The 26288-nt window shown below is 55.3% G+C and overlaps 2 protein-coding genes and 1 long non-coding RNA gene across 5 annotated transcripts; 2 read left to right on the top strand and 1 right to left on the bottom strand.

Moving 5' to 3' along the window:
* The first annotated feature begins 489 nt into the window (after positions 1 to 489).
* On the top strand, positions 490 to 5820 carry LOC140688147 (uncharacterized). The gene is made up of 3 exons (XR_012062946.1): positions 490 to 600; positions 999 to 1286; positions 4584 to 5820. It is a non-coding gene; the product is annotated as an uncharacterized lncRNA (long non-coding RNA).
* A 3199-nt stretch (positions 5821 to 9019) lies between these two features.
* Positions 9020 to 11902, top strand: LOC102536201 (5-hydroxyisourate hydrolase-like). The gene is made up of 4 exons (XM_072946901.1): positions 9020 to 9275; positions 9708 to 9847; positions 11053 to 11188; positions 11626 to 11902. Exons 1-4 carry the CDS (start codon positions 9216 to 9218, stop codon positions 11713 to 11715), a joined length of 426 nt encoding a protein of 141 aa, XP_072803002.1. The 5' UTR covers positions 9020 to 9215; the 3' UTR covers positions 11716 to 11902.
* Positions 10707 to 26286, bottom strand: DRC4 (dynein regulatory complex subunit 4). Of its 3 annotated transcripts, none has more exons than XM_072946889.1 (11): positions 26147 to 26286; positions 23855 to 23941; positions 21700 to 21897; positions 21119 to 21325; positions 19540 to 19594; positions 18702 to 18907; positions 18165 to 18332; positions 17781 to 17867; positions 15950 to 16159; positions 14274 to 14339; positions 10707 to 12284 (listed from the first exon to the last, which is right to left on the bottom strand). In XM_072946889.1, exons 2-11 carry the CDS (start codon positions 23867 to 23869, stop codon positions 12135 to 12137), a joined length of 1362 nt encoding a protein of 453 aa, XP_072802990.1. In that variant the 5' UTR covers positions 23870 to 23941; positions 26147 to 26286; the 3' UTR covers positions 10707 to 12134. The 3 variants fall into 3 exon arrangements, with proteins under 3 accessions (XP_072802990.1, XP_031527714.1, XP_072802991.1); XM_031671854.2 differs by lacking the exon at positions 26147 to 26286 and adding an exon at positions 25800 to 25900; XM_072946890.1 differs by lacking the exons at positions 19540 to 19594; positions 23855 to 23941; positions 26147 to 26286.
* Between the last annotated feature and the right edge of the window lie 2 nt (positions 26287 to 26288).

Genomic DNA, 26288 nt, shown 5'->3' with positions numbered 1-26288 from the left:
CTCACTGTGTCCACTGAAAGGGGATTTACTGAGCACTTGCATCTGGCCAGGTCCTGTTCCAAGCACAGGGACAGCTGTGGGGAGACAGACAATAACCCAGTCTTTGGGGAGCTGAAATTCTGCCGGGGACCGAATGTTACCCTCCTATGGCCCCCAACCCCTGCCCATGCCCCTGGCCTGATCTTCGTCTCCTGCATGGTCTTGCCCTCACGAGCTCCAGCCCCTCCGGATGCTGGTTCTGGTATCTGCATCTCCCCCTCCTCCAAGACCACTCTCTAAACATGCTGCCCAGCCCTCTGCTGGCACAGCCCACCGGGTTCCCTTCCCAGCAGAAATCACCATCTGAATGTCTTATTTGTTCTGTTAAGGTCAGGCCTTCCCTTGGCACCTGCATCACCTCAGTGTACCTCGCGATGTTGCACATCTCAACGAAGGGAAGTCCTTTCAGCTGAGGCACTAGATGGAATGGACCCAGTCTCTGAGTTCCAACCACAAGTTCCCATCACAGTGGTCTGGAAGGACTCTCCAGATGGGGTGCGGAGGAGTAGAAGAGGCTCAGGCTCCCCTTCTGTTGAGGTGGGAAGCCCCATAAAAAGACAGGTAGGGGACCCAGGGAGCACCACTACTCTCCTGCCAGCACCATCTGATTCCCTGGCCCAGAGGCTCTCTACCTCACTTTTTGCCTCTGAAATGGCTTACTTACCCCTAAAATTCTATTGGTTCCCTGAGCTCACTTCTGATTGGTTATTTCCTTCACTCCTGAATGGTTATTTCTCTCACTCCTGATTGATCCATTTCTACAAAGCTTGTTCCTAATTAGACAACTTTCGTTATAACTCATTTGCATATGATGCTGCAAAATGTAAACTGGTAGCCTATAAAAGCCGGTGTAAACCTACAGACAAGGTCCAGAGCTTGGAGTGTTAACTGGTCTCAGCCCGCTGGCATAATAAACCTGAGTTCTCCAACTGTCTGAGTGCTGCCTTGTCTCTCGCTAGGACCCAGGTTGTTTTCACAACTGAGGTGTAACACTGAGCTGTAACACATTTTTCTGCAACATTTCTGGAGGCCCCAGTGAGATTCCAACCACGCTGGCCCCGTGAGCCGCTAGGGTGGCAGAGCAACCGCCTGGAGGTCAGGAACTCCGAAAGTGAATGAGGAGGCGCGCCACCCAACAGTATTCCAGGTTCCCCTTCACGGAGGTGATTCAGTTCTCTGGGTGGCTCTGCCCCAACTGGACTCAGTGGAGGGATGGACCAACTCACCAAGCAACACAGCCAAACAAGGTAGGAGCCCCGGGAAGCGTCCATATTTAGGTTACGGTATTCAGGCTCTGTCCAAGTGGACAGATAAGGAGACTGATCACCTCCAGGCTCCCCATCTGACGGTAGTCTGGACAGGGAGATCAGGTTAGATTAGGGATGCCCCAGTGATAGGGAGGGGAGTGTGCAAATAATCTGTGTGTTTGTGTGTATGTGTGGCCTGAAAAGCATGTGATCAGGTTCGAGTTTTTGGGTCCACGGCACTCTGCTAGAGTTTGAGTGATTCTCAACCTGTGGTTCCATGGTGACCTCATACGGCTCATGGCAGTATCGGCCCCTCGGGGTATCGATTGGAGTCAGCGGTTTATACTGACCCGCCAAAGCTAAGAGGCACCTTTGTCCCCATGAGGGGAGCGGCCAGGTGGACACAGCAAAAACCCTCCCTTTCTCTCATTTGCGACACCAGCAAAGGGTGGGTACACAGGGAGGGAAAGGGACATAGAACAGCCTATGAGTGAAGGACTCCTGTGTCCTTGGGGACTAAGATGAGACTATTTTAAAAGGTTTCAGATGCAACCTTGTCATCAGTGCCCTGGAATATCCTGTCACAATTAATAAATCAGCTTCAATATACCCCTCTGTCTAAAATTAAGACCACAAGACCTGAGCCAGAGGGAGCCAACCCAGGATGGGCTGGAACTCTCTTTTGAGGTCCCCCTTATCTTGGTCCATTTATTCTGCCACCGACCAGCCATCCTGGTCACATATTTTGTCAATTCAGGCTATAAAAAAAGACTTTATACAGGGACCCCTGGAGCTCATCCAGGCCTGGGGGAGTCTCAGGGTTGCCTGCCTAACATGGAAACCCCCACTCACTGGCAGCACTTGTAGCCAAGCAGGTAGATGTTAGGCCCAGTGAGGCAGCCAGCTTTTTTGAGAACTCCACTGTTCTGAGGAGTGGGGAAAATATACTAGGGTAACAATCCTCAGCTCCAGAAGCAGACCCACCTCTATAGGCCATAAAATCTGTCAACTAATAGTAATGGGATCCTCAAAATCAAAGCCTACAGTTCTGGACTGCACAACTTAAAACTTCAAAAAAGGGTTTCTCAGGAAACTGTGGAATTGACACCAAGAAAATTGCGCACGTTGTGCGAGTCAGAGTGGCCCACCTTTGGAGTGGGATGGCCCCCCGAAGGCACACTTGACCTGTCAGCTGCCGCGGCCATATACTGGATAATCACCACACCCCCGGGGCACCACGACCAATTCCTGTATACTGATTCTTGGCTAATGATCACCCAAACTTTGCCTCCATGGGTCCAGGCCTACACAACTGGTCAGGGATAATAGAAGATCCTCATGGTTCCAACATTAAAGATGGAAAAAGACACAAAAGGCCAGCCCTTCGGCACAACCCTGAAGAACTGCCAATGCTACCCCTGCCAAATGTTCCTCCTGCTTCTGTGGCTCCACCACAACTGCCTCTACCAGATGGTCCACCGCCACCTGTACCACCACGGTGGCCCCGGGCTCTGAGCCAGGAGCCCAAGGGTGGAAACTCCAGCCCCACAGGCCACCCATCCAGAAGCCACCCTCCGGATGCCTCCCTGGGAGCCCCAAGAGCCCCAACAAGTTAATGATGATGGCCCCGTACAGCCTGGCCACTCCATCCTGTAGTACCAGCCTTTCAGTACAACAGTTCTCCTGAACTGGCAACACCACACTCAGCCATATTCAGAAAAGCCCCAGGCCATGATTGACCTCCTAGAGTCCATCTTCCAGACTCACTGGCCGACTTGGGATGACATTCAACAGCTGCTCCTGACACTCCTCAATACTAAAGAAAAGAAGCAGATCGTAACAGAAACTAGAAAACGGCTACAAGAACAGGCCGCAGAGGGAACCATGGATGTGGAGGAATGGGCCCAGAATGCAGCCTCAGACACAAGACCAGAATGGAACTCTAACTCCCAAGCTGAACGGGAGGCTGTGCGGACATAGCGGGGAGCCCTCCTACATGGGTTGCGAGCCGGGGCAAAGACACCAACCAACGTGTCTACGACCACCATGATGCAAAAGGCAGACAAGTTCCCCATGCACTATGGTGAGAGGCAGTTTGAGAGCCCACAGAGATGTCAATCATCCACTATAAAGGACACCATAAAGGGAAATGAACCCCATAAACAAGAAACCAACTAGCAGGTCAGGCCACACACAAAGCGGCAAGTGAATCAGGCCAGAGATCTTGGGGCCATCCCAAAGGTTCGACCAGCGCCCAAACTGCTGCCAACATCTCCAGCATACAGCCACGAGAAAAACTCATGGGCCAAAACTAAAGGAGAAACCAGCGGAAAGGAAGGACGGTGGGTGATGCCTGACAAACGTGTATATACATACCTGAACGATTACCCACCAGGTGGTCCTTCAGCAACAAGAGCTCACCCACCTGGGAAAGACTGCCCCAGAGGCCCTGCTGGGGCGGTACTGTCTGATCCCTCAACTTCCGCCCCTCTGTGCCTCAGTCTCAGAGCGCTGCCTCACATGTGCTCAGAATAATGCACAACAGGGGTCAACTAGACCAAGAAGAATCCAGTGCCTTGGCCGGGCTCCTTTTAAAGATACGGAAATGGGTTCTGCAGAAACGAGGCCCAGCAGAGCATACAACTACTTGCTGGTTTTTATCTGCACCTTTTCAGGATGGGTAGAAGCACACCCAGCACGGACTGAGGAAGCAAGAGGAGTAACAAAGGCCTAACTCAGAGAAATGATTTCCAGATTCGGGATGCCATTAACCATAGGGTCAGACAATGGACCCGCATTCGTGGCAGAAATAGTACAAGTGGTAAGAACACCAAACATCAGCTGGAATCTACAAGAAGCCTACAGGCCCCGGCATTCAGGGAGGATACAGCGCATGGGCCAGACCCTAGAAAAGGAGACGGTAAAGCTCGGGGGAGAAACTCAACTATCTTGGGCTGACACTCTGCCCATGGCTCTCCAGTGAGTACTCTATGCCCCTCGGTCCAAGACGGGATTCTCCCCTTTTGAAATCTTATATGGGAACCCCCCTCCCCTGATGTTACTAGGAGAAAAAGTTAGAGAGGTGGGACGCTTAGAACTTCACAAGCAAATGCAAGGTCTCGAAAAAAACTATGCGGAAAGTCCATAGGTGGGTAACTGACAGGATCCCAATCTCACTGGGAACAATGTTACACCCATATGAGCCAGGAGATCAAGTTTGGGTAAAAGATTGGGAAAAGGAGCCCCTTGAACCTACTTGAAGGGGCCCCTGCCCAGTTATACTAACCATCCCAACAGCTCTTACAGTTGCAGGTATCGCCCCGTGGATTCATCACACCAGAGTAGAGAGAGAAGCACCACCGAGAGACGAGGACGTCTGGAGAATCGACCAGGACCTCGAGGAGCCACTTGAAATTGGGGCCAGAGACGCCCGCCTCACCTGCCAGAGAGCACCAAGCCTTGCTCTAGCCACACCTGGAAGCTGGCTAATCAACGCACAGCGGAAGCCTGAGGAACCACCGATCAAGACATAAAATGAACTGTTGCCATTACTTTGTTTTATTAATGAGTAGTGTTACTATATCGCTAGCTGTAGGACTGATAGCCACTGCACCCCAGGATTGGAACATGGGCCAGAAACTAATAGCAGCAGTACTCTCTCTACATTAGGAAGCCTAATGGTCAGTCAGTGTCTGCTGGAGGAACCATACCCCCCTGTTAGAAAAAAAATGAAACCCCAAAGCCTCCTTCTGCTTATAAAAGTAGTTGCTGACATATCTTCCAATGACAGGGGTTCCACTGGGACCCATTCACCAAATTGCATTTGGCAGGGACCTTCTCCCCAGAAAAAAATCCCCGGCCCACATGCTCAGGGCCCTTCTATAGACCTAGCAAAGGTTGGGAAAAGAAAAATAGACCTAGGTCCATGCCTTATAAACAGGACCCCCAATTAAGTCCCTTATTAAGCAAGTCCATCACCTTCTTAATGCTACTAACCCACAGCTAGCAAGTGATTGCTGGCTCTGCCTGCGTCCCGGCCCCCTCCAGCATGCAGCAAGCCCGATAGGTCGCTCAGATCTAACCAAGTTCAATGGCCGTCCTGGGTGGTCCCCAGACTCCGCAGATGTAAGCCCCCAGTCAGTTAATGTACAGTTGGCCCATACAGCTCCCGCCTGCATCTACAACTCGGGGACAAAACATTCTCTGGCCACTGCCCAATGTGAACAAACCCGTAATTACACATCTGTTTCTGGTTGTAAGCCTGCCAAACCCTGGTGCACACCAAGCCCAGGAACCTTTATTTGTATGCGGGGCACACACCTGCCGGTGCCTGCAAGCCAGTTGGACGGGTAATTGCACATTGGCCTTTCTTACCCCTCAGATGGACATAACACCTGATAACCAGAGCCTTCCTGTACCCCTGATGGCACATGCTCGATCTAAAAGGGCCATCCAGTTAATACCACTACTCGTTGGGCTGGAAATAGCAACTGGAGTGGGCACAGGAATAGGAGGAATAACTTCATCATCCCACTATTACCAGCAGTTATCTGCTGAGGTCACTGAAGGTTTAAAACAAGTGGCTGAGTTCTGGATGACTCTACAAAACCAGGTGGACCTCCCTAGCAGCAGTAGTCCTACAGAACAGGAGGGGTTTAGAACTACTCACCGCCAAAAAGGGGGGACTCTGTCTCTTCCTAAATGAGGAATGCTGTTTATATGTAAATCAATCAGGAATCATCAGAACTATGGTCCAACAACTAGGAGATCAAGCTGAACAGAGAAACCATGAATTAGCTAATTCCTGGGCACAATGGAGTAACGTCTGGAGTTGGGCCTCCTGGCTCCTCCCTCTAGCAGGCCCCCTCCTTATGATCCTTCTAGCACTGCTGTTTGGTCCCTGCATCCTTAACCTCATTACCCATTTAATTAGCTCACAAATAGCGTCACTGAGACTACAGCTACTAGTCACTCAGTACAGGCCCCTGGACCAGGAAGAACCCAATGATGAATAAGGGGCACCACTCTAACACTGATGCTCTACAGATGTTAAAGAGAGCACCAAAAGGGGGGGATGAGGTGGGAAGCCCCATAGAAAGACCAGCAGGACACCCCAGGCTGGGCCACTACTCTCCTGCCAGCACCATCTGATTCCCTGACCCAGGGGCTCTCTATCTCACTTTTTGCCTCTGAAATGGCTTATTACCCCTAAAATTCTATTGGTTCCCTGAGCTCACTCCTGATTGGTCCATTTCCCTAACTTCTGATTGGTCCATTTGTAATACTTCATTTGCATGGAGCTCATTCCTAATTGGTTATTTCTCTCCTGAGTGGCCCATTTCTCTCACTCCTGATTGGTTATCTCTCTCACTTCTGATTGGTCCATTTCTACAAAGCTTGTTCCTAATTAGACAACTTTCCTTATACCTCATTTCCATATGATGTTGCAAAGTGTAAACTGGTAGCCTATAAAAGCTGGTGTAAACCTACAGACAGGGTCCAGAGCTTGAAGTGTTAACTTCTCTGGGCCCGCTGGAGTAATAAACCTGAGTTCTCCAACTCTCTGCTGCTTGGTCTCTTGCCTGGATCCAGGTTGCTGTCACAACTGAGCGTAACACATTTTTTTGCGACACTGTCAAGAGCCCAGCTGCAGTGCCTCAGGGGACCCCAGCAGGCAGGGCTCAGGGCAAGGCAGGGACCTCCCAGCATCATCGCTTACCCAGACAGCAGCCTACCCAGCTGCCTTCTCACCAGGAATAGGAGAAGGTGAGTCTTCATCACTCAGGGCTGACCAGTTCCAGGTCACTGAGCATTTGGGTGTGGTCACACATTCTGCCAGCGTGATCTCAACTCCCTGAGGCAGAAGTGCTTTGGGCTACAAGCCTGGAACATCAACAAGAGGGTGTGAAACAATCCAGACACAAAAGGCCCCACTCACCTGCCAGGCAGGCCCAGCAGCTTCTCTCCTTGGCAGTCTGTTGTGTCCTTCTGGTGGCAGGGTGGCTGCTGCACCTCCAGCATCACACTCATTAGTCAGAAAGGAGTGAGTGAGTGGGTGAGTGGGAGGGAGGGGGCAAGACCTGTGCCCATCCTCTCTACCAGAGGCCCACCAGGCAGACATACGGTGAGAATGGCATGGGTGGCACTGGCCCTATTAGGCCGGACCCCAACTCTGGCTCTTAATCAGCCCACTGTTCTCCCAGAGGCAGAGAAGTTACCAGGGGAAGCCTGCAGGCTGGCAGAGTGAGCCCTGGCGAGGCCCCATGAGGACTTATGACAACACCCTGACCTGCCCTCTCCCCATCCTGGGTCCTCTCTTGGGGCAGAGGGGGCAGCCGGGCTCTAAAAGGAGGGGATTAAAGGGCACCCCCAAAAAAGGATTTGGTTATTGTTTTTGTCAGCTTACTTATGACATTTGAGACCTTAAAAAAAATTCTAAGAGTACAAAGGAAGGTTACAGAGAGAATATAATTACCCGTTGTCCACACCACTTGTCCCAGGGGTGGTCCTGGTATCAGTCTTTAGTACACCATACTAGAAAGCATTCCAATATGAGGTCTCTCTGTGCCTCAGTTTTCTCCTCTGTAAAATGGGGATGATACTACCACGTCATGAGGTTGTTATGAGGATGAAGTGAGCTAATCTCTGGAGTGAAAGCCATACCCAGATTTACAGCATGATACCTCCCCTCTGCCTTGTCACTAGCCACTACTCCAGGGGACTGTCCACCTTACACACAAATGGGCCTCATTCTTTTTAATGGGCTGCAGAGCTGCTGGTTTACGGCCAAGTTCATTTATTTAATTGCCCCCAGTGGGGACAGTCTGCTTGTTTCTGATCTCTTGTTCCCAAAGGTGTTTGCCAAAGGTACGCACCTCTTTGGAGTTACCTCCTATAACCATAAGCCCTGTCTAGGTCATGTGCATTTAAATCTCAAATAGGCATTTCCTGATTACCTCCAAAGCAGCTGAAACAGGGACTTCCTCCCAGGCCCCAGAGGTGCCTGACTCTTAACATACAACTAGTCCATGCTACCTACCCAGTAATTAGAAAATGCACTTTGGCAAGAAGAAAAACGTCCCTCTATCCAGAACAACACAACCAGTCAGTCAACATCATTCAGATTTTAAATACAGAATACCCTTATTTTTGTGTATGTATCACATAAAATCTGTTCCGTGTGAACCTCATATAATATGCCAACCTGATGATGGATTCACTCCTGTTTATTCAGCCTTGCCTCTTGCTCCTCTCATGTCTGCGCATACCAGACCCTCCTGTCAGTGTGCAGAGGCCCCTACTCCTCGGGGGTCGAGGGCCAGAAGGGTAAGAGGGGCAGGTGGTGCAACCACAGGGTGTCAGCTCTGGGGCCTTTACGGCCGGAGGCACCATGGCGTGGCCTATCGGGGCTCCCATGAAATCCCAACAAATCCCAGGAGAAAAAAAATCTAGGCAAGTTCAGGGACCGGCAGGGACGTGGGCCGGGCCTCCCCGCCCCGCCCCCAAACCTCTGAGCCACTCTCTGTCCGGTTCCTGCGGGGCGGGGGAGGCAGCCCCGCCCCGCGCCCCACCCCCAAGTTCCTGCTGGGCCACTCCACTTCTGGCCTGGGAGGGGCCTCCGCGCCCCGGTAGGTCTGTGGGCCCCGCTCGCCCACACCCTCTACTCGCGAGCCAAGCCCACGGGTCCCTGGGGGAGGGGGGCACCGAGGTGAGGCCGCCCCCGCGATCTGGACGGGCCTCCCCCTCCCTTTAGCTCTGCCCAGGGTTTGGTCAGACACGTGTCCTCTGGGGCCCGGGAGGTGCCACGGGCAGGGCAGGGCAGGGACCGGCCCGGGGAGGTGCCTGCTTCTCGGGTCCACCTCCCACTCTGGGGGTGGCAGGGGTGACGTGACTTCTAGCCAACTCGCCCAGTCCCCAAACCTGCCTGGCATGAGCTCCAGGGCTGCCCCGCGGCTCCGGACACTCCAGGGACACCTGGGCTCCCCGGAGGTAGGGGGAACCCCAAGACTCAGAACTCCTGACCTCTCCCCTGCGTGGGGCCGAGGTTGGAGGTGATCCATGAGCCAGCAGACACAGCTGGGTTCTGAGACAACCCAGTCTGGCCACCCACAGCTGCCACTTACTGGCTGGAAGGAGGGTCTGGGGGAGCCTCTGGATGTGGAGCCCCTTCAATGGCTGGGTGGAGAGAGGCTGGTGGGAAAGGGGCCCAGGTCAGTGTTCTCTATTTCAGTGTGTTAACATGCAGCCTCATGGGGCTGGCTTGGCAATCTCACCCCACACCCCACCCCCATCCCCCAGGGCCCAGGGGGGTTGGGACTTTGTACCCCGGGAGCTGTTTACTCTAAGGCTGCTGCCTCTTGCCAGCTGGTGTGGACACAAGGCTGGCTCCCGACGCTCATTCCTGTCCCTCTCACGGCCCAGGGCAGAGGCATGGAGTCAGTCAGCAGCCCACTGACTACACATGTGCTGGATACTGTCTCAGGGCTCCCGGCCCAGGGCCTCTGCCTCCGTCTGTCCAGGCTTGAGGATCATGGCCAGCAGTGGACTGAGCTGAGGAAAAGGTACGAGGGAAGTCTGGGGTAGGACTCAAGTCCAGGCTATCTGCCCCCAGCGCAGGGCCAGGTGAAGGGGTGCAGGCACTGAGGGCAGGTGGCAGGGCTGACCACAGCCAGCCTGTGTAGCCCTGGTCGGGGCTCACACCCGAGGGCCTGCTAGGGTGGGGAACGGGATCTGCTCTCCCTACAGGCTGCGCTGTTGAGGCCTGAGGTGGAATCTGAAAGGCCCCTTGTCACCATGATTGACAGGTAACATGTCCCGGGCAACACAGGGCACTGTATGCTCTTCTCTCTGTGCACAAACACCATGGTCACTCCTCCTATGGACTGGAAACAGGCAGCAAGAGGAGTCCCTGGGCAGCGCTGGGCCCTTGCCCCAGGCTTAGGCTCAGGCTCAGGCTCTGCTGGGGGAGGTCCAGCCCAGGCTGGCTGGCGTCCAGGGTTGGCCCTGTGAGCAGGTTGCCCTGACCCTCGGTCTTGAAGGAGGCCACTCCCTCTGTTGGTGGGGGGTGGGAGGCTGGACCCCAAAGGGTCAGGGCCTGAGGGCATGAAGCCCTTCAGATGGGTCCAGATCCTATCTGAGTGGTCAGCTCTGGCCTTGGGAGAAACTCATGGAGCCCAGGGGATCATAGAGACCCACTCTCAGCTCCCCCTACACTATGCAGGTAAGTGCTGCCCTTTCTAACCACCGCACAGACACTGGAGAGCATGGCTAGAGGTGACTGGGAGTTCATCAGTGGGCAGAGGCCCTGAGAACCCTCCACTGGTGCAGCTGGACACAGACTACAGTGCAGATGCAGTGTGGGCAGTTACTGACCCAGAAAGCCATGCGTAATAAATGAAAAGTGCAGGTTATAAGACAGCATGAGTAGTATAATCCACTTTTCTTGTTTGTAAATAAGCATACTTAGGCATAGACAGAAATCTGAAAAATATATATGCCAAATATAAAGTGATTATTGCTCACGGGGTAGACTATGGGAGATTTTTTTTTCCACTTTCTGCTTCTCTCTGATTTCCTGAAAACACAATGCAGTGGTGTCCCTGGGCTGCTCCAGAACCTGTCCTGCTGTGGAGCCATCCAGGCCCTGCTCACCAAAGTCTAAGTCAGGCCACAGGGACATCTGAGAGCACTGGGCGCACAGACCGAGGAGGCCCAGGCACGGGGGCTCCTCGCCCCAGTCTGCAGCACCCTCCCCTGTCCTCCCCAGCTACACCAACCCCGACGGCCGCTGTCCCGGGCTCCTGCCGCCAAGCCAGGTGAAGACGGGCACCTACAAGCTGTCCTTCGACACGGAGGGCTACTGGAAGGAGAGGGGCCAGGAGAGCTTCTACCCCTACGTGGAGGTGAGGGCCAGACAGGTGGAGGCCCATGAACCACTGAGACCCGCAGACTGGTCTGACTCTTCCACCTCACCTGCTCTGAGCTCCCAGAAGAAAGGCACGCAGGGACTTGACCACAACACACCTGTCCCTGCCCTGCCCCGCCCCAGGGTCAGGCTGTGGGGGGGCAGGGCAGAGGGTGACTCAGCCTCTGTGGACACCGCGCCCCATTCTGCTCACTGTCCCCCTTCACCTGACCTGTTCAGGGTGGACTCTGGGGACCTACAGGCCCGTGGTCCCTTCCGGTCAAGTGCTTCCTCTGGGGAGGATCGGGCCCCACCCACAGCCCTCCCACTGGCCCTGGGGCTCCTGCCCCCTTCCCAGGCAGCCCCAGGGCCAGGTGCTGGTGCACTACTTGCTGCCCTGCCCCGGCCCCCTCCCAGTGCCTCCTCTGTTCTCAGGTCGTTTTCACCATCACAAACGAGACCCACAAGTTCCACGTGCCCCTGCTGCTGAGCCCATGGTCTTACACCACATACCGAGGGAGCTAGTGGCTGAGCCACTGTCGCACCACTGACCACCAGCTGGCCTACGAGTGCAGACCCCGTCACCGTGGCAGGCTGAGCCGCTCCCAACCAGCACAGTGAGCTCCGGGCTCTCACTCCTGGGGTGTTCTGGCCCCGTCTCCCGGTGGCAGCTGTGACTCGGGCTTCGATAAAGTCAGTGTTGGCGGCTGCAGTCACATGGCAGAGTTCGGCCCGGGGGGAGGGGTGGATGGGCACACAGACTGGATGGTCACTGGGGACGGAAGCAGACGGGGCGCTGAGGGTCCTGGAGGTGCCCCTCTACACAGCCATGGGACAGGACACAGCACGTGTGAAAACCTTCATTCGCCGACGACACACACCTACAGATACCTGCTGTCCTTGATGCTTAATGGGGTCATCCAGGGAGCGGCCCCGGGCAGGCGCTATGTTGGGGTGCCCACAAGTCCTGCAGGGCCCTGGCCCAGCATCTGCCCCATCACAGCCGTCTCCAGGGGCTTGAAGCCCACGTTGTCCAGGGGGACCCCAAAAGCCAGGAGCTTTGCCTCATAGGTGCGCAGCAAGTCGTTGTGGGCCTGTGGGGACAGGGCAGCGTCAGGGGCGAGCAGCACAAGGCAGGTCCTCGCCCAGGCTCTCCCCAGCCTCACGGAGGGGTGGGAGTGTGGTGCGTCCGCCAGCTGACCCCTGCCAGCTGCTTACCGCACCGGACCCACACCACACAAGTTCATTTAAGTCTGAAGATCTAACCGGCTTTAAAATTCAGCAATTCATGAGCCCCATCATCCCATCTAGTGAATGGAAGGGCACCCCAAGGACTACACAATGGAGGTTTTTATAGGCACCCGGAGGATAGGACAAGGACGTGAAAAGGGTAGGTAATTTGAGGCAAAGGCACCTTCCCTTAGGGGAGGCAGAAGGTCTTAGACAGTTGACTTCCCTAGTGCTGACCAGAAAGTTCCAGGCTGCTGGGTTTAAATTTCCACTCCTGGAGAGGCTGAGACTGCAGATATGTCAGGTGTGAAGCTTGGTGGGGTTAGCATAAGTGACTGCATTTGGGGCCTGCTGTTTCTTTTAACAATTCCCCCCTTTTGGTCAGACTCAGCCTGAGAGATGTGATCAGCATTTAAGACGTCAGTGCCACTCAGCTCTGCCTGCATTCTCACAGCTTTTGCTGATCCTGGTTTTTGGTTTGTTTTGGAATCTCTGAGATTCACAGGTCAAGACTTCAGGTCACATTTGTTCAGTCTGTCATTCCTCACGTTACTGTTCCAACATTCCAGTCTTAAGGAGATCATTTGCTTGGTGGTTAGTGGCTGCAAACATGCACTTAGGGCTTTTGAGGAAACCCAGTGCACAAGGGGGATAATTATGGACGGTGGTTCCCTGTGGGCATCCCTCCCTCAGGCTCAGCAACGCTGACTTCCCGGGGACGGCCTTCCCTGCTCCCGTCCCACAAGCTCGGAGATCTGGGCAACAGTGCAGGCAGGGTTTCTGATCCCTCCCCTGGAAAACAAATGTTTTTAAAAGGGTAAGTTCCATCAGGTGGTTGTAAGGGTTTGAAGAGGTGATGCACATTAAACGCTTAGAGCCCAGCCTGACTCAGAGCGAAAGCTCAAAGGGGCTCGTCACCCTCACCACCATCAAGACGAGGTGCCACGCTTGGAGCCAAGAGTCAAGGGTGAGCAAGGTCGGGCTCCAGGAAGAACCTGGGGGCTGGATCTTGGCCCTCACCCGTCTCTGGGGTTCAGATCTCCTGGCAGGTCAGATGCAGGTTATTGACATTCCCCCAAGCACTGCACACACCAGTACATGGCCCTGATGTTGTGCATGTAGGTATCAGGGGTGTCCAGAGCACCTGCGGGAGGTCTTGATAGGCAGTGAAGGCCCAGGGGACTTGGTGGTCACCAGGGAGCGCAGCACCCATGATGGATGCTACCTTCATCCTGAGGCCCTGGGCTCATACGTCAGTCGTTCTTGTGGGGGTGCCTGCTCTTGGGAAACGCGTCTGCAGGCAGCACTGTGTCTGCAACCCCACAGGCGAAGCCCTGACAGAGCCGTGGGCTCAGCTAAGCTGAGGACCCTGGTGCTGGCTCAGGCCTCCTGGGTGCGTGGCAGAGACAGCAGCAGGGTCAAGGCGCTGCCCTCCCCAACTGCAGGAGGTCTTCGTGTGTGGCTTTCACTAGACTTACAGAGGAGTCAGCAAAGGTCAGAGCCCTAACTCCCCTGCTTGGAGGATGTTGACATTAACCTGGGGGAGCACAGAAGAGCCCCTACTTTGCCCCAGGGACCAGACCAGCACCGTGGTGCCAGAGCAAGAGTCTGACAGGGAGGCAGGGATAGAGACTGCTGGACAAGACACCAGATGTGCACTGGGCAGGCCCTCAAGGACGCCAGGACAAGTGGCCAGATGTGCCACTTGTGGGGATGTGCTCCAGCCACAGCCAGCCCAGGTGTCCCTGGGCTGGTACAGATGGTCTCAGGCTGTGTTGGTTCCCAAAGGTAAAGACCAGGGACTGTCCTGGGTGAGGGAGGGTCCCTGGGGGTAGGAGGGGGGCCCCTCGCACCTTGCAGACCCGGGCCAGCTCATACTGCAAGTCCTTGATCGTGCTGTTCTTTGATTCCAGAACATCCTGAGGAGAGAAAGGAGGACAGGGTATCACGGCCTAGCTCCGTCCGTGTGTTCGTCCACACGGGGAGTGGCTGGAGAGGAAAGGTCTCCCATGGAAGTGGGGTCTGCCTCCCGTGAAAAAATTGCCCCGATGGTGAGAACAGGCAGCCTGACCTGCTTCTGGGGCTGCCCGTGCTGTCAATCTCGTCCCAGGGAAGCCCCTCCAGCCCCTACCTGCCGTGCCCTAGCCCACACACACACAGCTGCGGCGACTGCGGTGGACGGAACTGGTTTTCACCCCTCCGTCAGTCACTGGCAGCACAGGGCCTCGTCCAGCTCTAAGACCAGCTGCCCCTCCCAAGAGGAGAGGAAGAAAGCCTTCCTCCTCTTTGTGATTCATACACGAACTGGGAAAAGGATGGAATGGAGCCCCCTGACCCAGGACCGTGGTGCTGCTGGCACAGACAAGCCCCTACCTGGTTGCAGGGCCCCAGCCCCGAGAGCCTGTCCCAGATAACCTGGGTCCCACAGGCACTGCTACGCACTGAGCCAGGACCCACCACTCTCACCGTGAGCAAACACCTGGTCTCAGCCAGAAGCGTGGGCACATAACCTCGACCCCAGCCCCCTCCATCTGCAACAAGCCCTCCACCCTGCCCACACCCTGCCTGCCCTCCAGTTTCTGTCTGCCATCTCTGAACCAGAAGTTCTGTTTCTCTGTGATGGCAGAACAGACAAAGACAGGGGCCTCCATCTGGAAGGATTTGTCTCCGAGACAAGCCAGCCTGCCCTCACTGCGCCTCAGTGGAGACATGCAGGCCAGCTATGGTCTGTGTCTGCCTCCCAGACCCCAGAGGAGCTGTCCCTGAGGCTACAGGTCACCTAGCTGGCGTCACCTGTCCTTTCTATGACACCCCCTCCCAGGTCAGCAAGCAGAGAAGGCCCAGCTCTGGGCCTGCCAAGTCAAAGGCAGCAGCAACTGCTGCCCTGACTCCTCGGCTGGCCCAGCTGGCTCATGGGCACCAGGGCCTCGTCTGTCCTATTTACTGCTGTCTCTGTGCCCAGGACCGTCCCAGCACAGAGGAGTGCCACAGTGAACCCTGGACTCCTGGGTGAACAATGCTTCAGCCTCCACTCACATGTAACTCCCTCTGGGAAGCCTTCCCAGCACCCACTGCAAAGATGCACCCATGGCCCTGTGTTCTCCCACCCGCGGCTGAAACCAGCACATCTCAGGTCTCACACAGATGTGGCCTCGGCTGAGAGCTCAGGAGACTTGGCCACCCCCAGGCCTATGTCTGGGTCCGTTGCCAGGGGTCCAAGGAGCTCAGGACAGAGGCTTGAGAGACTAAGGGCCTGACCGACTAAGCTGAAACAGGCAGTGGACTCGGGCTAGAAGGGCCAGGAGGTTAAGGAGGGGCCGGGGAAGACCTCAGAGAGACCAGAGCAAAACAGATGAGCCCGGGGAGCTGACGGTGCACACAGGCTTGGGAGCTTGGGCCACAGGAAACCAAGGTGGCTGTGGGTCTCCACTGGAATGACAGAGGCTGGACCACAGACAAGGAGCCCCGACCAGAGCCCAGGCCGGCCGCTGGGGGCAGGGGCACGGGGCGCTGGCCAGGAGCCTCCTACCTCCAGCTGGCGGGACACAAGGGTCAGGGCCGCGGGATCCAGGTTGGAGGCCGCCAGCACCTCGTTGAGCTGCACCTCCTTCTTCTCCACGGCGGTGTTCAGAGCCTGCACCTTGCGCTCCAAGACGAGGTTCTTGAAGCCCACCTTCTGTTGCACCTCCAGGATGGCCGCAGTGAACTTGCGGTACAGCTCATCCCGCTCCTGCTGCACCTGCAGGACGGGCTGTGTGGGCGCCTCTCCAGCAAGCCCCCTCCCACCTCTCTCCCTGGGCACAAAACACCACTTTCCCCTGCCCAGCCTCAGGCAGGTGGGTCTGATAGTCCGCACTGGCTGAGCCCCACTCTCGGTGACAGAATTAAAGGCGTGCAGCTGTCCACACCGTGGGAGGCAGAAGGAAACATCTCTAGGAAGTTGTCTCAGGAAGCAACAGAGACCCTGGTACCAGCTACAGATGCCCACAGAGGGGCTGGGGCCAGCCCTGCCCTGTGTCTGGGGGACCCCCCTCCCTCTGCTGACCCAGATCCTGGAACCCACGTCTAGAGCCCTGGAGGGGGAGGGCATAGCTCAAGTGGTAGAGTGCACGCTTAGCATGTATGAGGTCCCAAGTTGAATCCCCAGTACTTCCTAAACAAACAAACAAACAAACAAACAAAGACCTGGAGCCAACTGCCTGTCCATCAAAGAAAGGGTCCTTTTCATCTCCTGACTTTTAACTATGCACCATAAAAAAATCAAGACTTCGTAGGAGTGAGAAAAGTAAAGAGTGAACACCCCTTAACCCCACTTCCCAGAGACTGCCATGTGAGCATTTGGTGTGACTCCTTCCGGAATGTTCTCCATACCTGTAAAAACACGTTATCACCACTAGGATGGGAAGAGGGCTGAGCTGAAACCCTTCTGACTACTGTGTCGAATTCTCAACATTTGCTTCAATCCTCTCCCCACCCCTTTGGTCTTTACAATGTGGCCATGTTCCTGGTTTCCTGAGGAGAGGCTGACTTTCTCACATACCACATGCAAATGGAAGAGGGGGTGGCAGACAGCACGGGCCCCAGCACAGGCCTCTGCCTGCCCTGACCCTCTCTTCCCACTCATACCCACCGTGACCAGCAAGGAGGGGCATCCCTGCAGCTCACAGAAACCTCAGAAGAGCACATTCAGTGAGACATTTCCCCCCTCAGTCACGTCAGCAGAGACCTAGCGTGGGCAGGGAGGGGTCCCTTGGGCACTTTGGGTGGGATTACAACTCTGAACAGCCCTCTGAGCACACTACCCACATTCTGAACGCTAACCTTATGGCCCAGCAATCCCACTTCAAGGAAAAGACTCACAGGTGCACAAAGATGAACTTAAAAGGATGCTTGTAACAGCACAGGCCACTCTACAGGTACCCCTTGGTGAAAGGCACACACACGGGGGTGTGAAACTGTGTGTGGAAGGCACGACCCCACATCTGTAAAGCTCAGAGTCGTTCCAGTGCCAGGACACACGAGAAGTCTGGAAGGAGACCTAGGAAGCTGCTACCATTTGTGAGGACCAGCCCCGCACAGCCCACACAATGCCTTACAATGCACACATAAAAATATAGTCTTAGAAACATACACAGGGATGAAAAAACTTCTTCCTTCGAGGAGCCAGGCCCTCTGTGTGTTTCAGAAGTGAGCCCGAGGGGACAGAAGCGGGTACCCCCCGTCTCCCACCAGGGAACTGCTCTCTGGGAGACAACGTGCCCAGGAGCCCAGCACCACAGCAGGCCGTCCTGGGAGCAGCTGCAGGAGGCAGGGCAGCAGGACCCCCTGCTCCGGCGGGGTCCCACCCAGCATCCACCCACCTTGATGAAACGCTGCTCCAGCACCTCGTGCTCCCACTGCAGGCTCTTCAGCTCCTTCTCAGTGACTTTCAGACGTGCTTTCGTGCACTGGAGACGACACAGGGGTGGGATCAGAAGGTGCTCATGATTCAGACACCCACGTGGTGCAGGCCCCAGCGATGCCAGGCCAAGATCACTGTCAGAGAGAACTGGCCCAAAGCCACCGGTGGCTTAGCCCCATCCCAGTGGGCGGCAGGACCACCCGTCTCCCGGGATAGGGGCCAACTTCACGTGCCCCCAGAAGGACGCCAGCACAGACAGGAGCTCAGCACCCGCCACCCCCAAGTGCCAGCCCTTCTGAGCCCAGGAGGAGGCCGAGGAGGCGACGGACTGGGCAGGACCCACCACCAGGATCTGCTTGTCCCTCTCGTAGCTGCCGAGCCTCTTCCGCATGTCGGCCATCTCGTCCCGAGCCTTCTGCAGAGGGTCCGCCAGGCGCCGGTTCTGCGCGGACACCTCCATCATCTCCTTCTCCAGATGCTCCTCCTTCTTCCGCATATCCTCCATCTGCTCCTATCGGCCAAGAATGGGGTGGGGGGGTCATCAGGCAGGACCAGGGGGCTGTGGCCTGAGGGTCCTGCCGGCCAACTGAGGACCTAGATCCATTTTATGTGTAAACACAGAGTATTTTTTTCAGTTTTACTTATTCTGAACTTTCTAATAATGCAGCCTCCACGCACACTGAGAGGTGACCCCCAGGGGCATTCTCCATCAGTGCTGGCACCAGGGTGACGCCACCACCACTGGCCCTGTCTGAGCTGGGACGCACCTGCATGTTCACCGTCTCAGGCCCCACCCCCAACCGCCGCCGGCTCAGACAGCGCCCTGACGCAGCCACGTTGCAGAGCCGGCGTGCCTGTGCCAGCTGAGACGGCAGGGCACCTTGAGGGAGCTGATGAGCGCCAGGTTGTTGAGCGTGACGTCGTTGTAGTAGTTCCTGACGTCCGCGAAGGCCTCCTCGTGGCGCTGCATCAGCGCGCTGATCTGGCTGTTCTTCCTCTCCTCTGCCTCATGGACCTCCGTCTTCCTGCGCAGGTCTAGCTCGTCCCGAAGCATCTTCATCTTCTTATCGTACTTGGCCTCAATTTCTGAAAGGCAGCACACACAGGGCAGCTTAGCAGACGGACAGGTGGCCCGTGGCTGCAAGAACAGAACCGGTGACCAGGGCCCAAGAAGCCTCAGGACGGCGGCTGCACAGACAAGCCTGCCGGGAACAGGACGGCTCCGGCGCGGCTCTCTGCTGACATCACAGCTGACGTCAGCACACACACCAGCCTGCCTTCCTCTGCCTCGGAGGCACTGCTGATCAGTCCCTGCCTCAGGGCTCCCCACAGCTGAGGGTCAGCTGACCCAGTGGGCACTAACCACAGCCTGTGCGGCCATCAGCCAGACTGTGGGGCTTTATTAGCAAACCAGACAGACTTCTGAAACCGGACGCCAGGAGACATGGCGTGCAGCACATTCATGAGACTGAGTAACTGCCACCTGCTCCTGTGGATCTGTGTCAGGGTGGGGAAGTGGGTGGTCATCACAGCCTCCAACTCACATGGAAATAAGCTGTTCTGGGATCGGAGCAGCCCGTCAGCCCTGGAAGTATCAGGTTCTCTCTCTCTGCAGGCCTGGGCTGCTCTAACCGGGGTTACGTGCCCTAGGCTCACAAGCGCTCACAGTCAACTGCTTTCTGACAGGAGGGCTATGGCAGCATCACGCACAGACTTACCCCGCACTTGCCTCTCAAAGTCATTCCTCATCTTGGTTATCTCCTCCATGTGTTTCTGCAAAGGCAGGAGCCAACACTGACTGCAGGTCTGACAGGCCAGACACCAGCCTGTGGGCCTGGCCCTGCTCCTCACGGGCACAGAAAACCCAGCTCAGTAAACCTGTGCTGCTTCTGGTGGGGTCCCCTCACCTCCAAGCTCAAGGACCAAGCCTAGAGTAAAAAGGTTCTGGAAAATTCCACATTTCATGATGGACTTCCCTCAGCTCGTTTTCTTAGCTTGAGACAGCGTTGACCAAGCTGACCCCCGATCGTGCTCAGCCCAACCTACCCGCAAGCTGGAGAGCATAGGCCAAATCCAGGTGTCTGCCAACCTGCTTTAGCAGTGGCTTAAAACAGCATTAAAAGTTATTTTAATAGACACATATGTTTTGAATAAAAAGTTTATATTTGAGAGCAGTAATTTCATGCACAGGGGAACTCAAGACCATAAGAACTCCACATCCTGGCCTCAGGTAAGCAGACAGCCTCCCACCACCACATTCACTGGAAGCCAGCCACTCTGCACTTCTGTCAAAAGAGACCAGACAGTTCTTGACGGTCCAAGACTTCAACACCTTCGAGCTTCACTGGGAAGTCTGCAATGTTACTCATTTTTTTTCCAGATTCAGTTGAGGCTGGGCTGCCTCCAGACCTGAGGCAAATGTCAACCCACAGCCAGTAAGAACCTTGAAAACTAAAGGTGGCCACAGCCTCCTTTTTCCCAAACCCGTCAAAGGTACCTGACTCAGCCAGGGTCAAAGCCCCAGTCCTACCTCCCCAGCTTACTCGTTCCTCACTCCTCTGGGCCTTCACACTGGTCCACCCCCAACCCTCCCAATGGCCTGGACCCCCAGCCTGGCTCAGCCCCAACCTTCCCCCAGGTTTGCCCACCTTCTCAATGAATTCCCAGAACTCCTTGTAGAAAAATGCAACCCAGCCCCATCCCCGGTCCCTCCCCCAACACTGTGCTCCTCCTGTAGCCCTTCTGTCCATGGATGCGCTTCATGTATTGGACCATTTATCTGCCTTACATGCAGTCTCTCCTTTTTAGACCATCAGCCACAGGTGGGCAGGCATTTCATCAGCCCTGTCCTCTGTGTCCCCTGAGATCAGAGGACCTGGCAACTTACAGGCCTTCCAGAATGAATTCCACCCTCCACACCAGCTTCCCTCAGAAAGGACCAAAGAGCCTCAAAGGTCAGTGAGGTGCTGCTGTGAGCACAGCCCACATGACAACCTGCTGTGGCTGCTGGAGGGCTGGAGACTTAGCCCACGTTAGTGCCCGTGTGTGTGTGTCTGGGGTCAGGGGTCACCAGCACACAGCAGGGACCTTGGGCTGGACTTCCTTTTTGGAAAATCAACTTGTTGCTCAGGTCTGAGACAGAATTCTGCATTTGGCCCTCAAATGGAGTCTGCTTAGTTGCATGCTGTTGTTGTTTTAGTATTTCAATTAATTGCCAAAATGTGGGCGTTTTTACACAAAAATATGAACTCTCGGTTGTGGCTGAATCATTGGCATTCACGGCCGCCTGGGACCTACCAGCCGCAGGTTCTTTACCACCACCTCATTGGCCAGTTCCTGCTCTTTCAGCTCCACCTTCAGCGCCCGCATGTCCCTACGCAGGGCCCCCTCCTGCGTGCGGTGCTCCTTCTGGGCCAGCTTCATGACCACGGTGCCCTCAGCCTTCATCTCCGTCAGGTTGTTCTGATGCTCATACAGCAGGTGCTTCACCTTCTGTTTATAGACCTGCAGGGGGTGGGGGCACCACTGCTCACCTGCACACATCTGCTCATATGCTCACCCACATGTACACATGCTCGCCTGCTCATACCTTCTCATGTTTCCACATGCACACCTGCATACACCTCATCTGCTCACATGCTCACCTGTACACACACTCACCTGCACACACCTGCTCACACCTTCTCATGTGTACACACACACACCTGCACACACTCACCTGCACACATACATGTTTTTCATTAAAAAATACTTTCGGGTTCCCAGTGTCAAGGACACAAAGGGCTGTCACCCCCAAAGCAAGGAGAGACACGCCCTGGCCCAGCTCCTCCGCTCCCATGTGGGGACTCCCGTGGGGACAGCAGGATGGCCCCACTCACCTTGATCTCCACCTGGTGCCTCTCCTCGGCCTCCTCCATCTCCCGGTCCTTGTTCCGCAGTTCAGCCTTCTTCTCCTCCAGCTGCCTTCGCGTGATCTCCCAGAAGGTGTGGATCTTGTCCCGCTCCAGCTGGAAGTAGTTGCGTTCCTCCCGCTCGCGGTCCAGCTCCTCCCGGATGCGGCCCACGTGCTCCTCCACCTGGCCGGGCAGAGCTGGGCGGTGGAGGCAGCCGGCAGGGGCCCAACCACCTCCAGGGGAATGTGCACAGAGAAAGCCAGGAAGAAAGGCAGGGGCTCCTCTCAACTAACAGTAGACACAAGCTAAAATAAAGAGGTTAAAATATGGTGCCGGGAAGGCTCAGGGACAAGGCATAGTCAGTAAATAGCAGAAATCTCTTGTGCTTGGCCAAGAGTCATAAAATGATTATATCCTTTTCTCATTCCTGGGAATTTACACTAAAGAAATCTGTCAAAAGAACACAGAATCTTTCTGCTCAAAGATGTTAGCTACACAATTATTACAACAGCAAAAAAATTAAAAAGGAAACAATCTAAGGTGATTTTAAACAGGGGAATGGTTGAGAAATTAGAGGACAGCAACGGAAGATGATGTGGCCCAAAGGCACAAAGACACAAGAACGGTGTAAGCACGCTCACAAAACAATGCTAAATGAGCTAAAAGACATGCACCTGTAAAGATATACATCAAGCAAAAACCAGTAGACCCCTGACAGCCAGGAGGGTTTGGTCCAGAGCCAACTACAAATCTGCAAATAGGTTAAAGAAAAAAAAAATAGGACAGATTCCCAGTTTCCTGGGAATTCGTTACCTTCTGAGCTTTACCTCAGCCACTCATTGTAAAGTTTTTCTCTTTTGAAAACCCTGTTCTCCACATTTCTCACTTCAAGAGAGGGCCAAGACAACAAGCAACCACAGAGGGGCAGTGGGAGGCTCTGAGGTGAGGACCCTGGGTGGGGCCTGCCCCCCCTGTGAGGGAGGCGTGGCACTGCAGGACTTGACCTTCACGTCAGGGACCTCTAGTGTCACTCAAACAGTCTAACCCAGGCTCCTCCCTACTCTGACTGGCTCACACTGGCTGTTCCATCACTTGATTTTTAGATTTCTTATGAATATTTAGATTTCTCGCTTCCCTTAAAAAATCAGAAAACACAGCACTGGAGCCCAGTGCCCAGGGGGTACCCGTCCAGTGAACTGACCGCAGCTGCCCCCAGTTCCTCACTCCTGCCTGGACCCAGATGTCCCTGCCTGGAACACACAACAGCAAGGCTCTGCTCTGCAGACCAACCAGAGCTGTGTCAGTCCCATCCCCATAGCACAGGAAGTAAATGAGGAGGCAAGAAACAGCTCAACTGTTGGGAGGATGCGATGTGCGACCCATTCTCCACGCGGCAGCCCCAGTGATCTCTCCAAAGCACAAGCCCGAAGCCTCCACCCTCTGCTTAAACTGCTGATGGTCTCCCTGCACGTAAAATAAAGCCACTCCACCACCGCTCGGGGCTCTGCCAGCTCTCCAACTTCAGCTGATGCGACTCGTTCAGTCTCCTCTGATTTATTTCTTCATCTTAAAACTATCAAAACAAAGTAAGGGTCGTTTACACTAACACCAGAGTGCACGTCAGACACTCGCGGACCACACTTGCTCTCAGAGTTTGCGCATGTTACAGTTTCCAGGAGCCTCTTAATTGAAATTGTAATTATACAGTCATGTTCTCTAGCCCTTAAATTCATCAAAGTGAACAAGTGGCTTAAAATAATTGGTAATGTTTCATGGCAAATCAAGTAAACAAGAACGCTATAAATGCACGTACGATGACAACAGCTCTGTAAGCATCAGGTGCCTGAGAAGTTAAGGATGAAAGGAAACACAGGAAATTTAAAATAGCTTTTATATCAGAAAACCATTTCCTTGCAAACTCCTACTACCCTATAAAAAAAGTTCACCCACGTGGCTGTACTGCATTTTTTATAACACTTACTGCACTTGCGAGCCCTGGGGGAGGCAGATCCTGGTGTGGGCAGACCTGCGGGAGCCACGCTAAGGGGAGGTGGACGAGGAGGTAGCAGGCAGTGGTCTGAAAGAGGTTCCCTCCCACCCCGACCCAGCGCTGGGCCCAGGCTCAGGCCGGCCTGCTCACCTGCTCCCTGCTCATGTCCTCCGGAGCAAGCCCGTCGACGACCGGGGTGCCTTTGGCTTTCCCTTTCTTCCCTTTCTTTTTCGGCGCCTGTGGTTAAAGAAGAGATGGTTGGGTGAGGAAGGGAGGCTCTGATGAATGACTTTGTCCTCTGGCTGGCTCTGATTCCCTCCCAGGGCCGTTTGGGAGAGGAATTCCTGTTCTGGAGCCTCTATCTACTGCCCACTCACTCATGCCCCCATCGGGACCACATCACGCTGCCCTAAGGTTTCCCACCCTTAACCACATGCACATTCTGTTGACATCTCTTGAGCAGCAAGAAAGCTTCCTTTTCAGAAGAGAATATGGTTTTCCCTCAGAAAGGGAGGGAAACTTGTCCCAAAGCCACTCCTTGGTGTGACACAGACCTCCTTGGTGCGGATGTGAAATTTACTCACAAAGACCTCCCCCCCAGCGCACACTGTCCAACATTGCCACATTGACTATAATCCTGGCAACTACCATAGAGAAACTGCCGTAAACAGTTCTGTAAGTATAGGGAGAAATGCCCCCAGCAATAATCGAAACACAAAACTGCTTCAGAGAGCCCTGGCCAGGAGAGCCGGAGCAGGCGGCAGGCAGTGTGGGCTGCTGGTGAGCCACCACGCAGAGCTGCTCGTCGTGCTGCCTTGCCTTTAGCAACTGTGACAGAGTAGGAGAGGCCAGCTCCCCTCCCCACTCCCTTCCCGGGGCCACGCCAGCAGATACTGACTCTCTTCTGCCCTCCTGCCCTCACCTGTCCCGAGACACTGTGACCCATGCTGCTCGGTCTACACGTCTCTGTGACATTTTGTTACTTAAAAAAAGTTTACGTGGAAATCTTAGAAAATGTAAAGAAACAAAAAGAAAAATGGGAAAATGACCCATATTCCCTCAAGCTAGTGACAGGAGATGTATTTTGGTCTTTTTCCAGTTGATTTTCAAAACACCCACATGCTCAAATCTTCACTCCTCATATACTGCCCTCTTTCTAACCGCTTTATTACAAGAAGTTCACCCCATCAGAAGATCTCAATGGTTTGTCACCATTCAGCACCTGGGACGTTCACAGAAGGCTGCAGGGCCTGGAGGAAGTGTCCTCCCCAGCAGCCGATGCCCACCCTGCGGCACCTGCCTGGAAACTGAGTTGCCAACAACCCCAATATCATGACGGGGGCGGTAGGTGGCAGGGCAGGGGGTGGTGCAGTCAAGGGCCCTACTGCTCAGGGAGGGACAGCGATGGAGGACTGGAGAGGCAGCAAGCTCCCACTTTGCTCTACCAGCCTGAATTCTCCCGGCCTCTCCAAGGAAACAGCCGTCCCTGTACCCTGAAGCTCTGCCCTAGGCACTCCATGGGCACTGTACTCGCTGTTAGGACCCTCTGGTGCAGAGGGTCCTCTAACCACCCCGGTATACCCCAGGCTCTGCTCCCAGAGAGTGGAGGTCCTAGGGTATCCCCTGCACCCGACTGTCCTCATGGGAATCCTGTGTCCCAGGCCCCTGAGAGGTGAGACACAAGGTCCCAAGGATTTGACCAACTGAGCCTTCCATTCCAGGTAGGAAATCCCCTTGACCCGGGTTCTCTCCAGGACACCGCGCACACGGCCCTGGGTCGGGCCGGGGCGGGGGTGGGGGTGTGTGGAACGGGAGTTCTCCGACCAGCTCTGTGAGCACAGGGTCCTGGAGAACCGGGGTGTCTCAGTTCAGCGCCAGGTGCGCGCGGGGACCAGGATCCGCAGCACCCTGGACACGCCCCACGAGAGCACCAAGTCCTCAACTCCAGGACCCCTGAGCGCAGGCCTCCCTGTCCCGGGGGCCCAAGCTTCGCGTGCCACACTCTCTGCGCGCATGAGATCGCCGAGCTCAGGCCTCTCCGTCTGCGCGCAGAGCCCTCCGGCGCGGACCCTACGAGACCCCCAGCCCTCCTCACCATGGCTGCGGCCGTGCCGCCCCGCCGCGACCGGCAGACAAGTTCGCCGGCCCGCCTAAGGCTGAGACGTCTCCAGACAACCGCCGAGGTGCCGCGCGAAGTCTCGAGGATCCTCGCGAGAATCCGCCCACCCGCCGCGCCGGGCCCCGACAACGGCGGGAGCGCGTCCCTAGCAACGCGCTGGGCGGAGTCGGCAAGCTGGGCCGGCAGCTGGGCGTTGTCGTACGCTAGAGCTCCCGATGCCCCTGAGCTCGGGTGGTTGCGGGTGTATCTTGTTTACTGCGGGTCTTCCCCTACTACGACTTAAGGCCCGTGAGGTGGAGGAACTGTCTCGGTCCACTTCTTACCTACTGTATGTAGGTACGTCCGGTTCCTACACTGCGCAGCAGGTGCTCAATGCAGGATTCAGTGAGTGAGTGAGGGGAGGCAGCGGAAAGACCCGCCCCAGGGCTCCTGGACGTTATCCAAATTAGATTCGAATCTGGGCTG

The sequence above is a fragment of the Vicugna pacos genome, chromosome 21, assembly GCF_048564905.1.
Source record: "Vicugna pacos chromosome 21, VicPac4, whole genome shotgun sequence".
In the NCBI taxonomy this organism is placed as follows: Eukaryota; Metazoa; Chordata; class Mammalia; order Artiodactyla; family Camelidae; genus Vicugna; species Vicugna pacos.
This window is presented reverse-complemented; position numbering and strand designations above follow the sequence as displayed.

Coding starts and splice junctions, on each gene's coding strand:
- DRC4 (XM_031671854.2), bottom strand. Junction 18,908..19,539: donor CTTTGAGAGGCAAGTGCGGG/GTAAGTCTGTGC, acceptor GCTGCCTTTCAG/AAATTGAGGCCAAGTACGAT. Junction 16,160..17,780: donor TGGAGCAGCGTTTCATCAAG/GTGGGTGGATGC, acceptor CCCGTCCTGCAG/GTGCAGCAGGAGCGGGATGA.
- LOC102536201 (XM_072946901.1), top strand. CDS start 9,216: ATGAGCTCCAGGGCTGCCCCGCGGCTCCGGACACTCCAGGGACACCTG. Junction 9,276..9,707: donor GACACCTGGGCTCCCCGGAG/GTAGGGGGAACC, acceptor CTCACGGCCCAG/GGCAGAGGCATGGAGTCAGT. Junction 9,848..11,052: donor TGGACTGAGCTGAGGAAAAG/GTACGAGGGAAG, acceptor TGTCCTCCCCAG/CTACACCAACCCCGACGGCC.